This window comes from Rhinopithecus bieti, unplaced genomic scaffold (genome assembly GCF_001698545.2).
Source record: "Rhinopithecus bieti isolate Rb0 unplaced genomic scaffold, ASM169854v2 scaffold_759, whole genome shotgun sequence".
NCBI lineage: Eukaryota > Metazoa > Chordata > Mammalia > Primates > Cercopithecidae > Rhinopithecus > Rhinopithecus bieti.
Window position 1 is genome coordinate 2,540,886 of NW_016803631.1, and position 13,876 is coordinate 2,554,761.

The following is a 13,876-nucleotide window of genomic DNA, read 5'->3' on the forward strand; positions in this document are numbered from 1 at the left end:
ACCCATCACCTGAATAACATATATTGTACCCTATATTTTCCTTCATTACCAGATCTAGGTCACAGATATAAATATTAATCAGAATATTAATATTCTCTATGGTGATGCTAGGTCAGTTTGAGAAACACTACCAAGAATGTGTGTATCTCCCAGGAGGTGCTACGATATTCCTAAAAATACGTTAACCAACCAACCTGACCAACAGAAATCCTGTCTCCACTAAAAATACAGAATTAGCCGGGCATGGTGGTGCATGCCTGTAATCCCAGCTACTCGGGAGGCTGAGGCAGGAGAATCACTTGAACCTGGGAGGCAGAAGTTGCAGTGAGCTGAGATCGCGCCATTGCACTCCAGCCTGGGCAACAAGAGCAAAACTCCATCTCAAAAAAAAAAAAAAAAAAAAAAAAAAAAGTTAACCACTGACTAAACATGGTTATATTCTTGGCGGATTCATCAAATGATGAGTAAAGAAATAAAATGTGGTATATCCACACAATGGAATGTTACACAATCATAAAAAAAGAATGAAGTACTGAGATGTATTAAAACCTGGATGAACCTTAAAAACGCTATGCTAAGTGAAAGAAGCCAGACGCAAAAGGCCATATACTGCATGATTCCATGTATATGAAATGTCCAGAATTGGCAAATCCATAAAAAGAAAGTAGAATAGGCCAGGCACAGTGGCTCAAGCCTGTAGTCCCAGCACTGTGGGAGGCCAAGGTGGGTGGATCACGAGGTCAGTAGATCGAGACCATTCTCGCTAACACGGTGAAACCCCGTCTCTACTAAAATTACAAAAAGTCAGCCGGGCATGGTGGCGGGCGCCTGTAGTCCCAGCTACTTGGGAGGCTGAGGCAGGAGAATGGTATGAATCCAGGAGGCAGAGCTGGCAGTGAGCCAAGATCATGCCACTGCACTCCAGCCTGGGCGACTGAGAGCGACTCCACCAAAAAAGCAAAAAGGAAAGTGGTTGCCAGGGGCTGAGGGGAAGAGGGAATTGGAATTGAGCACTATTAGGCATGGGGTTTGTTTTGGGGATGACGAAAATATTCTGGAATTAGATAGTGGTGATGGTTGCACAGACTTGTGAATATGCTAAAAACTACTGAATTATATATTTTAAAAGGGGGATTTTATTGTATGCGAATTACATTCCCCCCGCTCCCCAAAATAAAGCGGGCAAACAAAGACTGAAGGAATTCATGGCCAGCAGACCTTCCCTGCAAGAAATGATTAAAAAAAAAAAGTTCTTCAGGTGGGTGAAAAATGGTATAGATCAAAAACTTAGATCGATATAAGTATAAGAAGAGCAGAAGAGAAGGAATAAATAAATTATATTGTTTTTTTATTTTTAATTGAGCTAAAAGATAACTGCTAGCTAAAGCAATAAAAGTAAAATGTATTGGCTGATTATAGCATTTGGATGAGTGAAATGAATGACAGGAACATCACAGGGATGGGAAGAAGGAGTTGGGAATAATCTGCTCTAAGGTGTCCACTCTACCCATGAAGTGGCATTGTGTTATTTGAAGGTGTATTTTATTATTTTATATGTATAATCATATACTGGTCCACAAAGCAAGCCTCATGAAATTTCAAAGGATAGGTACCACACAGACGATGACTTCTGATCACAACGCAATTGAGGTAGAGGTTAATGAGAAAATGAGTTAAAATTCCTGCATATTTGGAAATTTTAAAACACACTATTAAATACAGGTTAAAAAATCATAATGGTTTTTCTGATATTAGATATTAGATATTAAGAATGATAAATACTACATATCAAAACTAATGAAGTGTACCAAAAGTCAGCATTTTGAAGGAAATGTTTAACCTAAAATACTTATATAAAACAGATGAATGCCTGAAACTGATGAGCTACATGTACAATTTAAGAAAAGACCTGTGAAACAAACCCTAAGAAAGTAGAAAGAAATATAGAATAAATATAGGAGTAGAAATTAATGTGATTAAAAAAACATGTAATACAGGAAATCAACAAAATCAAAAGTTCATTGTTTGGAAACATAAATACTAAGAAAATAAGCAAGCCTTCAGTAAACCTGATTAAGGAAAAGAGTTAAGGCATAAATAAACAATATTGTAAATGAAAAAAAGTAGACATGAATAAGATAAAATAAACATTTAAAAGATTATAAAACAATACTACCAACAATCATATGCCCAAAAAAATTGAAAAGGTAGGTGAAATGAAATTTATTTAAAAAAATTTACCAAAAATAATTGAGAGGAGTTCTACAAGTTGTAAAGAAATTGAAGTAGTGGTTAAAATTTTTCCTATGAAGAAAACATTAGTCCCAGATAATTTCATATGCATAGTCTACCAAACTGAAGGAACAGATCATCCCAATCTTATTTAAACTCTTCTCAAAAAAGAAAAAGGAAGGAATATTCCTCAGTTAATTTCAGGAGACCTGCATAATTATAACACCAACCCCATACACAGTCAAAATGAGAAAGAAAAACAAGAAGGCCATTTCACTCATGAATGTAGAAGCAAAATCCTGATCAACATATGAGTAAACCAAATCCAACAAGGTATTGAAAATAAGCTGTATGCTTTGACCAAGGCAGGTTCTTCCCAGGCATGCAAGGATAGATTAACATTTGCAAACAATTATAAATGTTGCTACAATAATTTAAAAAATAACATATATAAAAATTGTGTGATAGAGATAAACATTTGATAAAATTCAACATAAACACATGATTAAAGGTTTTAGTAAATTAAGAATAGAAGGGAACTTCCATAACTTAATAAAAAGAATCTATAAAAAATCTTAACAGAAAGTGAGAGAATGATGAACACAGCATTCAGGATGGGTAAAAGGAGATGGGGGAATGGGGATGAGGTGAGAAAGAATCATCTCGATATACATAAATTACTGTTAAGGTCCTGTTTTGAGGATAGGTTACCATCAATCTTTATTAACTACTAAAATCAACTGAACAAACATGAATGGGCCAGTGATTAAAGCATATCATAAACCAGTGGGACTTGAAGTGTGGTTCCTGGAACAGCAGCAGCAGCAGCACCGGGAAACTTATCAAAAAGGCAAATACTCCAGCCCTACCTCAGACCTACTCAATCAGAAACTCTGGGGATGGGGCCCAGCTGCATGTGTCTTAACAAGTCCTCCATGAGATTCTGATGCACAGGAAAGAATGAGCACCACCAGCATAAACCACAGATTCTGTACACCTGCAGTCCAGCTACCAAAAGGGAAAGCCCAGCTGGTGGCTGACATGCTGTGGATCCTGAGGAAGGCCATCACACATTTTCCTTTAGAGCTTTAACTAGATGAGAAAGGAGTTGAACATAACTCTTTTTCTTCATATGCCCTAATCACATGAACACAAAAGGGAGAAAATCAGGCCTATTACAGCTATTAACACCAACAATAGAAACTTGCTACACCTTAGTATGGTGTCAGATTTTATATAGAGATCCAAGTTGAAAACGCTTTCAGAAAGTAATATGATTTCTGCAAACGGGGAAAATAATCTCCAAGAAGTTTCCTGAAGTGTGAAATGAGGGGAAATACACATATTGGTTCAGCACAGCATGGGCAACCTCAAAAAACTGCAGAGCAGAGAATGTAGGTCTATGTTTGACCTACTGGACATTGCTGCAATTTTTGGAGTGTAACATTTATCTGCAAAAATCACATTAGAAGCATTTTGTCCTCCAGATAATGATTATACCTTATGAACCTCTGCCAACTCATAGTCCAACCTTGCTGCCCTCTTCAGAAAACCAGCTTTGGTGGTAATGACTTTAGGTTTTGGAGCTCTGATTCGGGGTTGTGTCACAAAATCTGGGAGACATGACTCAAGTTCGACTAATCCTATGAGAAGGAAGTACATGCTTTTTAGTATCCAGTGCTTACGTTTATTATTTTTAAGGTATATTGTTAACTTTTGTAGCTGTTTGCCAAGCAGTTTCATTAGAATTATTGAGAGGGTGTATCTCATATAATAGAATGAAGTGTCCCCGAAATGTAATAGCACATTTCCATATAATTAACTCATATTCTCAGTGACTTAGACTGTACAATGAGAAATGCATTCTAAAATGAAACTATTGCCCTACAAAAAAGTAGCAATTCCACAATAATCATCAACAGAAAATTAATGATTCTATGATATGTAGTGCCACCCTTCTAAAGTAGACGTTCATCAATTTATTACATTTTAATAAATTGTAATATTTATTAAAATATTACATATTTTAATAAAATATTAAATAGAGATGGCCAGCCAGAGCTACAAGTTCAGCAGTGTAACCAGCAACTTGTGCTCTTGGCCATATGATACTTCAACTTGTCAGTGAAATTAAATAACTAAATAAGCCTTTTTTGAACTTCATAAGAGGTATAGCCCTCTCCATGAACTTATCCCCTGGTTCCCCATCCTCTTGCTCACTAGTTTTTTGAGATTTCTTTGTAAAGGGTTGATTTCATTATACATATTTTTTGTTCGCTTCAAAAACCTGGTATAAAAGTTTTCTCTATTTCATTGTTAAATAACTTTGATTATTAGTGACATTAAACATTTTTTAACATTTTAGTTAGTAGCTAACTGAACTTAGTCCTTGCTGAACCATTCTATAGCAAGGACTATAGTGTGTCTGTTTGTGTGTTCTATAGTGTGTCTATTTATTTATTTGGGTCTTAGTAGTTTTTATTGGTTTGTATGAACTCACGTTAATAATGTTAAACCTGTTCATCAGTGTTTACTGCAAATATTTTTACCGCTTAGCTTTTAATCTAAATTTCTACATTTTGTATATTTGCTCATATTTCTGAGACAACCTTCTTATACTGGATTTCTAATTATGTAAATTGCTTACCTTCATAGGTGTTGAGATAGTAGTTTTTTACTACAAAGTCCTCTGAGTTATTGTCTGGGAAACACCCAAGACGCGACAGAGGTCCATAGACCTGTGATGCATAATCAGAATAATCCTTGATGATATTTCTTCTCTCCAACTTCCCTTCTATGTTCTTTCCCTTTCCTGCAAGTTTTCTGATTGCTGAAATAAAACATTCCTCCATGACTATCTCCAAAATATTGTTCTGAATTATACAAATGCAGAAGAGTAAGCCAATTTTAGTGTTATTCACAGAGAAGCTATTGAAATGAATGAATTTCATGATGACTCACGACAGCCAGAATGTAACACTAAAAACAGAGGTCTGCCATCTGTGTGGCCCAGATTGTCATGAGACAGGCAGGAGTCACAGAAGCAGAATCAGCTAGTGCCCTCAATCGGTACTCATCAAAAATATTTTATAATTGCATTTCAAACTTCAGGCCAAGAAGAGGTATTCAGTAAAAGTTTGTTAAATGAATGAAACTCAAAGCAACTGGAAAATACATGTTCAGTGGGGGAACTAGGGAATTATTCTCCCTACAAGAATAATCAAAAGCAAAGACTATAGGTTCATCTTGGTTAACACCAAAATAAACCAAAGACTGTCCCAGCTTACAGCTTTCTGAATTGTTTGGCAGTCAGAGGGAAAGGCTCAACTGTGCACACGAGAAGTATACTCATCTAAAGAGTCATGCTCACCACCTCCTGTGCTCCTTTTCTCTCAGATCCCATCACAGACCCAAGCCCCTTTGGTGGCTCTGCATTGTGCATTTTCAACGGGAGTAAAAATCTTATCACAAGATCGTGACGTCATGCTGCAAGAGGGGGCCTGTGTGCCACTGCTGTCTTGGGAATGTTGTTTATGTTTGATCCTCAGCACTTTTGGGTATGACTTGGGTTTTAGAATTAAGTGAAAATGATTTAAATTTTATTATTCGCCTACAAAAGTCAGATCTATCATTAGTTATGCCAAGTACTGAAAAAAATGCTGATCATATCTAAATAAATATCTGGCAGTTAAGTGCTCTTTTCTCACATCAAGAAAAAGTTAAAATTTAAGTTCACTAAACATAATTTTAAGCAATAATTTGTTTTGTGATTTTTTATTTTTGTTAGAAAAAAGCTTTGGATGATTTTTAAAAATGTGATTATATTGTGAATGAGTGCATATATAGTCTGCACATGTAATTGATACTATTTATTTATTTATTTTGAGACAAGGTCTCTATCACCCAGGCTGGAGTGCAGTGGTACAATCATAACTCACTGTAGCCTTGAGCTCCTGGGCTTAAGCCATCCTCCCACCTCAGCCTCCAAGTAGCTATGACTACAGATGTGTACCACCACATCTGGCTAAGTTTTTAAAAAAATTTGTAGAGATGGGGTCTCACTACGTTGCTCAGGCTGGTCTTGAACTTCTAGCCTTAAGCAATCCTCCCACCTCAGCCTCCCAAAGTGCTGGAATTACAGGCGTGAGCTACCTCTCTTGGCCTTAAATTTTTAAAATATAAATTTAACTTGAATCTTTAATTCAGTCATTCTTAATCTTGCACTGAATAAAAATAATAAATCATATACTTCCTCTTTTCATGTATAAAGTATAGATATACGTATAGTACGTAAACATACATATGTTATATATGTGGTATTAAAATTTCTTGTGGCAAGGTGATTAGGAAAAAGGATGTCTAAAATGCCACCTTTAAGGGCAAAATGAAGAAAGGGTAAGAAACAGGGCTCTTTATCCAGGGCTGTGGACCATGAATATGGGGAACCTAACACCTATCCCACCACACACACATATAGACACACATATACACATACACACACACACACATTATCTCAATAACTTGATTACCTGTTAGGACACCATCACTTGATTTTCTTAGTAAAGGAATTTCCTCCACTCTTCTACCTTTAAGAAATAACTCATCTCTCAGCCCTTACCTATGTGATTCCCAGGACCAACACAGAATTATATCATAGTTAAGTCAGGTTTGGTCAAAGATCCAAAGCAAAGCCCACTTTTCCACTGTCTTCATTGTTCATACTACACCATTACTTGATACATGTGTGCGCTGAATTTTTGCCATTTTTGCCTCTTTTGCCTCCTGCAGTTTAGACCACCGTGCATTCAAGTGCTTCATATTCACTTCATTCTGATTCTCTTCACGCTTCCTCAATAGCTCTTTTAGAACTTCCAGGCGAATCTCCTGCAGTCTTCAAGTAAATTACAAAACATAAAGAAGCATATGGCATCTCAAACGGAGAGCAAAGGAACGGCTGCCACAGACACGCTCTTCTCTGTGGGCTGGTATCATGTTCATGTATTGTCAAAAGACCACTCTGGCAAAAGTATGACAGATGAATTGAGGGCGTGGGGGTGGCACTCAATAGAGACTCTCTATATAATAGGAATATATATGGGTGTAGTTCTCAAGGATGAAGAAGAGTATGCCAGGCAGATGGGGTAAAAGAAGGGCTCTCTAGCCAGATGGGCCTAAAGGAACAGTAAGAGGTTTGTGCACAGTGCCAGGTCGAGTGGTATTCCTGGAGGGTTATGTAATAGGGGGAGTGAAGAGGAAATGTGGTTCTGGCATGCTGTCCTAAGGAATGAGGTAAAAATGCCAGTGCCTGGCATATAATAGGTACTCAACAAATCTTTCTTTTCCCCCTACCTTCAACTTGTTCTCCTTGGGCTACCTTGCTCATGTGCATCCAACAATGCACAGATGACTTTGTAATCTGTACCTCCAGCTTAGATATTTCTTTTTTCTTTCTTTATTTCTGAGACAGAGTCTCGCTCTGTTGCCCAGGCTGGAGTGCAGTCGCCTGATCTAAGCTCACTGCAGCCTCTGCCTCCTGGGTTCAAGCGGTTTTCATGCTTCAGCCTCCCGAGTAGCTGGGACTACAGGTGCCCACCAACACACCTGGCTAATTTTTGTATTTTTAGTACAGATGGACTTTCACTACATTGCCCAGGCTGGTCTCTAACCCCTGGCCTCAAGTGATCCCACCTTGGCCTCCCAAAGTGCTGGGATTACAGGCGTGAGCCACCACGTCCAGCCCAGCTTAGATATTTCTGAACCAGAATTTCCATCTATTTGAATCTCCAGCTACCCCTTGACAATTAAAAAACAAAACAAAACCCTACTCATTTGTTCCCCCAGAAGTCTGCCCCTCTTACACCTTCTTCCCGCTGCTAAGGATCTCTCCTCGTAAATGCTTCTTGTATTCCCTAGCTCATGTCTGGTCATCTCACTCCTAACATGGACTCCTAGCTGCTAGTCTGTCCTCCTTCCAATCTTTGCTCCACCCAGCTGTCAAGGTTTTCCTTCCTAAAACAGAGATTTGAACATACATTTAACTCCTGCTTAGAAATTCATACCTGAATTTATTCACTTACTCATTTGCCAAATATTTATTAAGTGCCCACCATATGCCAGGCAGGAACAACGATGTACAAGACAAAACACCTTCTCTCAACAAGCACTGTTCTGGTGGAATAGGCATATGAACCAACATTTCCAGCACAAGGAGATACATACTAGGCTAGAAGAGTGAAAACTCTTCATGGAAGAAGAAAGGATAGGGCAGGGGGAAAAGAGGGAACAGGTGGGGAAGCCTTCCTTAGAGGAGCTGTTAACTCAGGATTGGGATCTGCCACATTGACAAGGGAAAAGCAGGGCCTCAGCAGGGGAAGCTGAATGTTCAACTCAAAAGGACTGAAGGGAGAACAAGATGTCACACAGGCAGGGTTTCTCAGAGTGAATGCACTTGAGAGGGGTGAGAGTGTAGTGACAAATGAGAATGGAGAGGTAGGCGCTGTGTGTGTGTGAGACGGAGTCTCGCTCTGTCGCCCAGGCTGGAGTGCAGTGGCGTGATCTCAGCTCACTGGAGAGGTAGGCATTTTTAAAACTAAGCCACACACCCCAGTGACTTTTCTCTCTAGAGTTAGAAATGCTAGGTTCAATTTTCCATGTCACCACTGACCTCAATCTCTTCAATGGTAAAGTGGAGGGAATAATAGTACCCTCTCCATGAAGTTGTTGTGAGCATTAAGTGAGTTAATGTATACACAAAGTGCTCTAACAGTAGTCTCAAATTTCAGAGTGCAGCATAATCTGGAGCACAGGTTCTGATACGGATTGCTGGGTCCCAACCCCTGATTCAGTAGGTCCTGGGATGGGGCCTGATCACCTGCATTTCTACCAAGTTCCAAGGTAATGTTGATGCTGCTGGTCTGTGGACCACACTTTGAGATCTATATGCTTAGAGCATCATCTGGTAGGTAGTAAGCCCTCTATAAGTGTTCCATGCTCTATAGATATCTTCTTCTTCATCTGATATCATTGACAGAACTGCTTATAATCCACTCAGCATCATCATATTATTGTTATTATTATTTTTGACAGAGCTCCTTACCATTCACTTATCATCTGATATTGACAGAGCTCCTTATAGTCCACTAATCATCATCATCATCATTATCATCGTCAATCTGATATTATTGACAGAGCTCCTTATAATTCACTGGGGCAGGAAGGAGCAGGAAGATGGGCAAAGAGATGGTGCAAAAGATCTCAGACCAACACCTCTGAAGTATTGGTCTACCTGATAGTTTCTGATATGACTGTCTGATATTACTATCAGCCTGATGGCTTCTTACCTACCCTTCAAAACCCAGTTCAGAAGCTACCTCCTCTTAGTAGTTTTCTTTCTCAAATCACCCACCTTAAATAGAACTAACTGTTCTTTCACCTGGGTTCCACCAAGCACTTTTTGTACAGAACAGCACATCACCGGATAGGCGCAGCCTGAGAGGGGTTGGTCTAAGATCTTTTGTCCCATCCTTGTCCACCTTCCCTGCTCCCCCTGCCCCGGTGGACCATAAGGAGCTCTGTGAGGAAGAGCAGTTTCCTATTCATCCCTGTTTTCCCAGCTCACAGCACAGAGCCTAGCACGTAAAAGGGACTCAAAATGCATGTATTAAAATTGCCCTCAGTTTAACAAATGTACTCGCTTTCTCAGGTGACGCCTTCACTCTGGCCAGATACATTTTTAATAGTTTCAATGCCTTTTGAAAAGACACGTATCTTTCCAAAGTACAATAATAAATTTAAATTTCTGCCAACAGGATTGGGTATTTGACACCTACTTTGCCCCAAACACTATTTTTTTTTATTAAATTGCAAGCTTTTATCAAAACATCCCAAAGCCTTCAGGCTTAATCTGAAGGTGTTGCAAAAAATTAACATATTCCAAATTTAGCACCAAGCTGAGTCTCTAACTCTCTGGGTCCCTCTCTTGTGTGTAAGGGTCCTTGGTAGCACTGCTATGAGCAATAAAGTACGTCAGCACAGCCTAGCACAAAGGACAAACTCAGCAAACGCCCTTCCTTTGTTCTTGCTAGAGAGTTATAATTTTTTGGTCCTCATAATCTCTTATCATTTCCACATATCAGCAACAAGTCCATTGCTGAAAATATATCAGTTAAAATAATTGAAAATCCAACCACAAGTACCTCAGCATATTGTTATTTATATATATTGTTATATAAATGCATCTCTTAATGGAAGAATTCCATAATTTGTCTTTTAAATAGGAAATGCCCATCAGCTCTAGCTAGAACGCAAGGCATCCTGACTGTGAATACAGTGTCTTGGGGGTGGGATCGGGGGGGTGGGTAAGAGCTAGGACTAGTGCCAAGGCTGTCTGAAGGGATAAGAAAGCCCAGGGACTGGGACAATGGCACTGGGAATGAACATGAAGCAACAGTTTGAAAGGTGCTTTGCAGAAATTAGTGGGATTCTGTGACAGTTAAGACAGCTACCAAAGAGAAAAGGGAAAAGAAGAATCAGAGATGCCCTTCAGGAGTTGTTCAAACCTGGGTTCCACGCTGACCTTCTTCACACACACAGAGGGCATTCTACGTTTGTATGTTATTAGAGAGATAAGTATACAGAGCTTCTGGACCACATCAGAAGCATGTGACTGCTCCTGAAAGAAGCGGAAGCCCAATTTCCTATCTCTATATGTTGAGGATTGCGTTTCAACCCATACATTCGGGAGAATGCTTTGCAGATATAAAGTATTAACATTATTCCCACCAGTACAGGAACAGTTGCCTGGGTGACAGAGAACCTACTTTTCAATCTCCTGCTCTCTGAAGGCCCACTCCTTCCTCTCCATTTCATTCATCATCTTCCTCCTCTTCTCAAACTGGGAGGTGTCACTCAGAGCAGGGAGAGTGGCCTCCCAAACACGCTTCTCGCGGGCTCTTTCTATCATCTCCACCTCAGCTTGTCCTGCTGGGAGACCCCGACCTGCAGGATGAAGCAGCACAGCTTAGGAACAAGTGGGCCAACCCACACAGCCCCCATTATATAATTAACTCCCTGTCAGTTCCTTTCCTCTTCTCTAAATGCGAGGGCCACGACAGGATAACATGACATCTAGAACAGCCTCCAGAAGTGCCTCACAGCTTGTGATATGTGCCCCACTGCCTCTTGTTAGTAATTGCGCCATAAGACATTTTAGTTGCATGTAAGATGCTGGAATGCATTTGGAGAATATTAAGGGACTACTGAATAATCACATTGTGGAATGCTCTGTAATAAACAAATTTACATACTGAAATACAAGGCGTTTTCAGACTCCTGAGGTGGGAAAAATATGGGATAGGGAATTTGTTGGATAAAGTTGAAAAATACATATTTTTTTTGAGTCAGGGTCTCACTCTGTTGCCCAGGCTGGAGTAGAGTGGTATGATTACAGCTCACTGAGGCCTTGACCTCCCCGGCACAAATGATCTCCCCACCTCAGCCTTCAAGTAGCTGGGACTACTGGCATGCTCCACCACACCTGGCTAATTTATTTTGATTTTTTTGTAGAGACAAGGTTTCACCATGTTGCCCAGGCTGGTCTCAAACTCCTGGGTTCAAGCGATTCTCCCGCCTGAGCCTCCCAAAGTGCTGGGATTACAAGTGTGAGCCACTTGGCCAAATACTGTTTTTAAAAAGTAACAGAAAATGAAGACACTAATCACTAGCTGAGAATTCACCATCTTTGGGTTTTGTCCCCACAATGAATGTACAATTTAGGGCTATCTCTTACCTCCAACTTTAGGCATTCGAAGACACAATACCCGTAGGTCAGGCAGGAGGATAGGGACAGCTGGATATGTTTCCTGACCAGCTCCAAGGCACTGGCTGAGACCTAAACCTACGTATGCCTCCCTGGATCAAGTTTTGAGGATGCCAGCACACTTAGGTGCCTAGCACCTCTAAATGTGGCCTTGCAAAAGCAAGTAAAGGAAAGGGAGGCTGGAACAAGTTTCCTGTTTGATCACTGAACCACAATAAGTCAATCTTTGTTTTATTTTCATTTAAAAATATAATTATACAGAAAAATCCAAGGAAATAAGTCACAAGTCATATTTTACCATGTACAGTAGGGCATGCCTAAGATTTTGTCTTATTTCAGATCTTTTGTAATGTTTATGCTTTTAGAAAGCAAATAAGTAATATATGAATTCACAATCTCTTGTTTTTAATATTAGGGTATTAGCCAGGTGTGGTGGCAGGCGCCTGTAATCCCAGCTACTCGGGAGACTGAAGCAGAAGAATGGCTTGAACCTAGGAGGTGGAGGTTGCAGTGAGCCGAGATCGCGCCACTGCACTCCAGCCTGGGGGACAGAGCGAGACTCCATCTCAAAAAATAAAAAATAAAAATAAAATAAAATAAAATTAGGGTATTATAGAGAAGGCTAAAGTTCTGTACTCTGCTTCCTCATTCTGATCACCTTCCCAGAGGCAGTCACAATGATGCATTTAGTGAGGAGTATTACTACCAGCTCATCTTTTTATTTTTATAGATGTATAAAGAAGTAAATAAATCTGTATACAAAACACCACATATATGTATGTGTATATATGTATACATATGTATCTACATATTATTTTGTGGGTCTTGCATGGCATTTTCTTTAGTAATTTTAAAAAAAACTATGAAAATCATACCGTAAGTATGCAGACTTAACAACTGTACACATTTTGTCATATATACTTTACATTTTTTAATAAAAAATTGAAACATTATAAATAAAGCCGATGTACCTTTTAACTACCACATTGAGCCCCATTCCCTTCTCCCATTTCCCAAAGTAAACACAAAAAGGAATTTGTAGATTTCCATTCAATCTTAACATTTTATATACAAATTGATGTGTCTATGAATTATAATAATAATGAAACCTAACATTACTTAAGCACTTTTATTATGCCAAGCACTTTTTTTTTTTTTGAGACGAAATCTCATTCTTGTCACCCAAGCTGGAGTGCAATGGTGCGATCTCAGCTCACTGCAACCTCCGCTTCCCGAGTTTAAGTGATTCTCCTGCCTTAGCCTCCCTAGTAGCTGGGATTACAGGCACCTGCCACCACGCCCGGTTCATTTTTTTTGTATTTTTAGTAGAGACGGGGTTTCACCATGTTGGCCAGGGTGATCGCGATCTCCTGACCTCAGGTGATCTGCCCGCCTCAGCCTCCCAAAGTGTTGGGATTACAGGCGTAAGCCACTGCGCCGGCTATTTAAGCACTTGTATTATGTCAAGCACTTTTATAATGCATTTAATCTTCGACAAATCCCTATCACATAAACATAATTATGCCTGTTTTACAAATAAAGAGACTGAAAGGCTAAAAGGTTAAGTGACTTGCACATGGCAGTCTGAACCTTGTATTTTTGTGCACTATACTATACTTCCTCTCTAGTAAAAACAAATATGAACCAAAAATGAATTATATAGAAGCAAAACACAGTACTGATGTTTATTTAATATTTATATACGTGGTATTGTACTATAGCCATTCTGCAACTTGCTTTTTTAACACATCTTTGTTTTGGAAGCCTAGCTGTACTGATATATACAGATCTAGTTTCCTTCTTCCACTGTAAGGCTTTATTACAATT

General features: G+C 39.3%; 1 protein-coding gene across 6 annotated transcripts in view; it reads right to left on the bottom strand.

Annotated features, from left to right (window-relative positions):
- CFAP91 (cilia and flagella associated protein 91) overlaps positions 1-13,876 on the bottom strand; it is a 65,469-nt gene that overhangs the window by 30,867 nt on the left and 20,726 nt on the right. For all 6 annotated transcript variants that reach the window (XM_017891540.1, XM_017891520.1, XM_017891509.1 and 3 more), the window contains 4 exons: positions 11,052-11,229; positions 6,966-7,123; positions 4,880-5,062; positions 3,733-3,875 (listed from right to left, as the gene is read on the bottom strand). In XM_017891540.1, the coding sequence (XP_017747029.1) occupies positions 3,733-3,875; positions 4,880-5,062; positions 6,966-7,123; positions 11,052-11,229 (662 nt within the window). The remainder of the gene's footprint in view (positions 1-3,732; positions 3,876-4,879; positions 5,063-6,965; positions 7,124-11,051; positions 11,230-13,876) is intronic.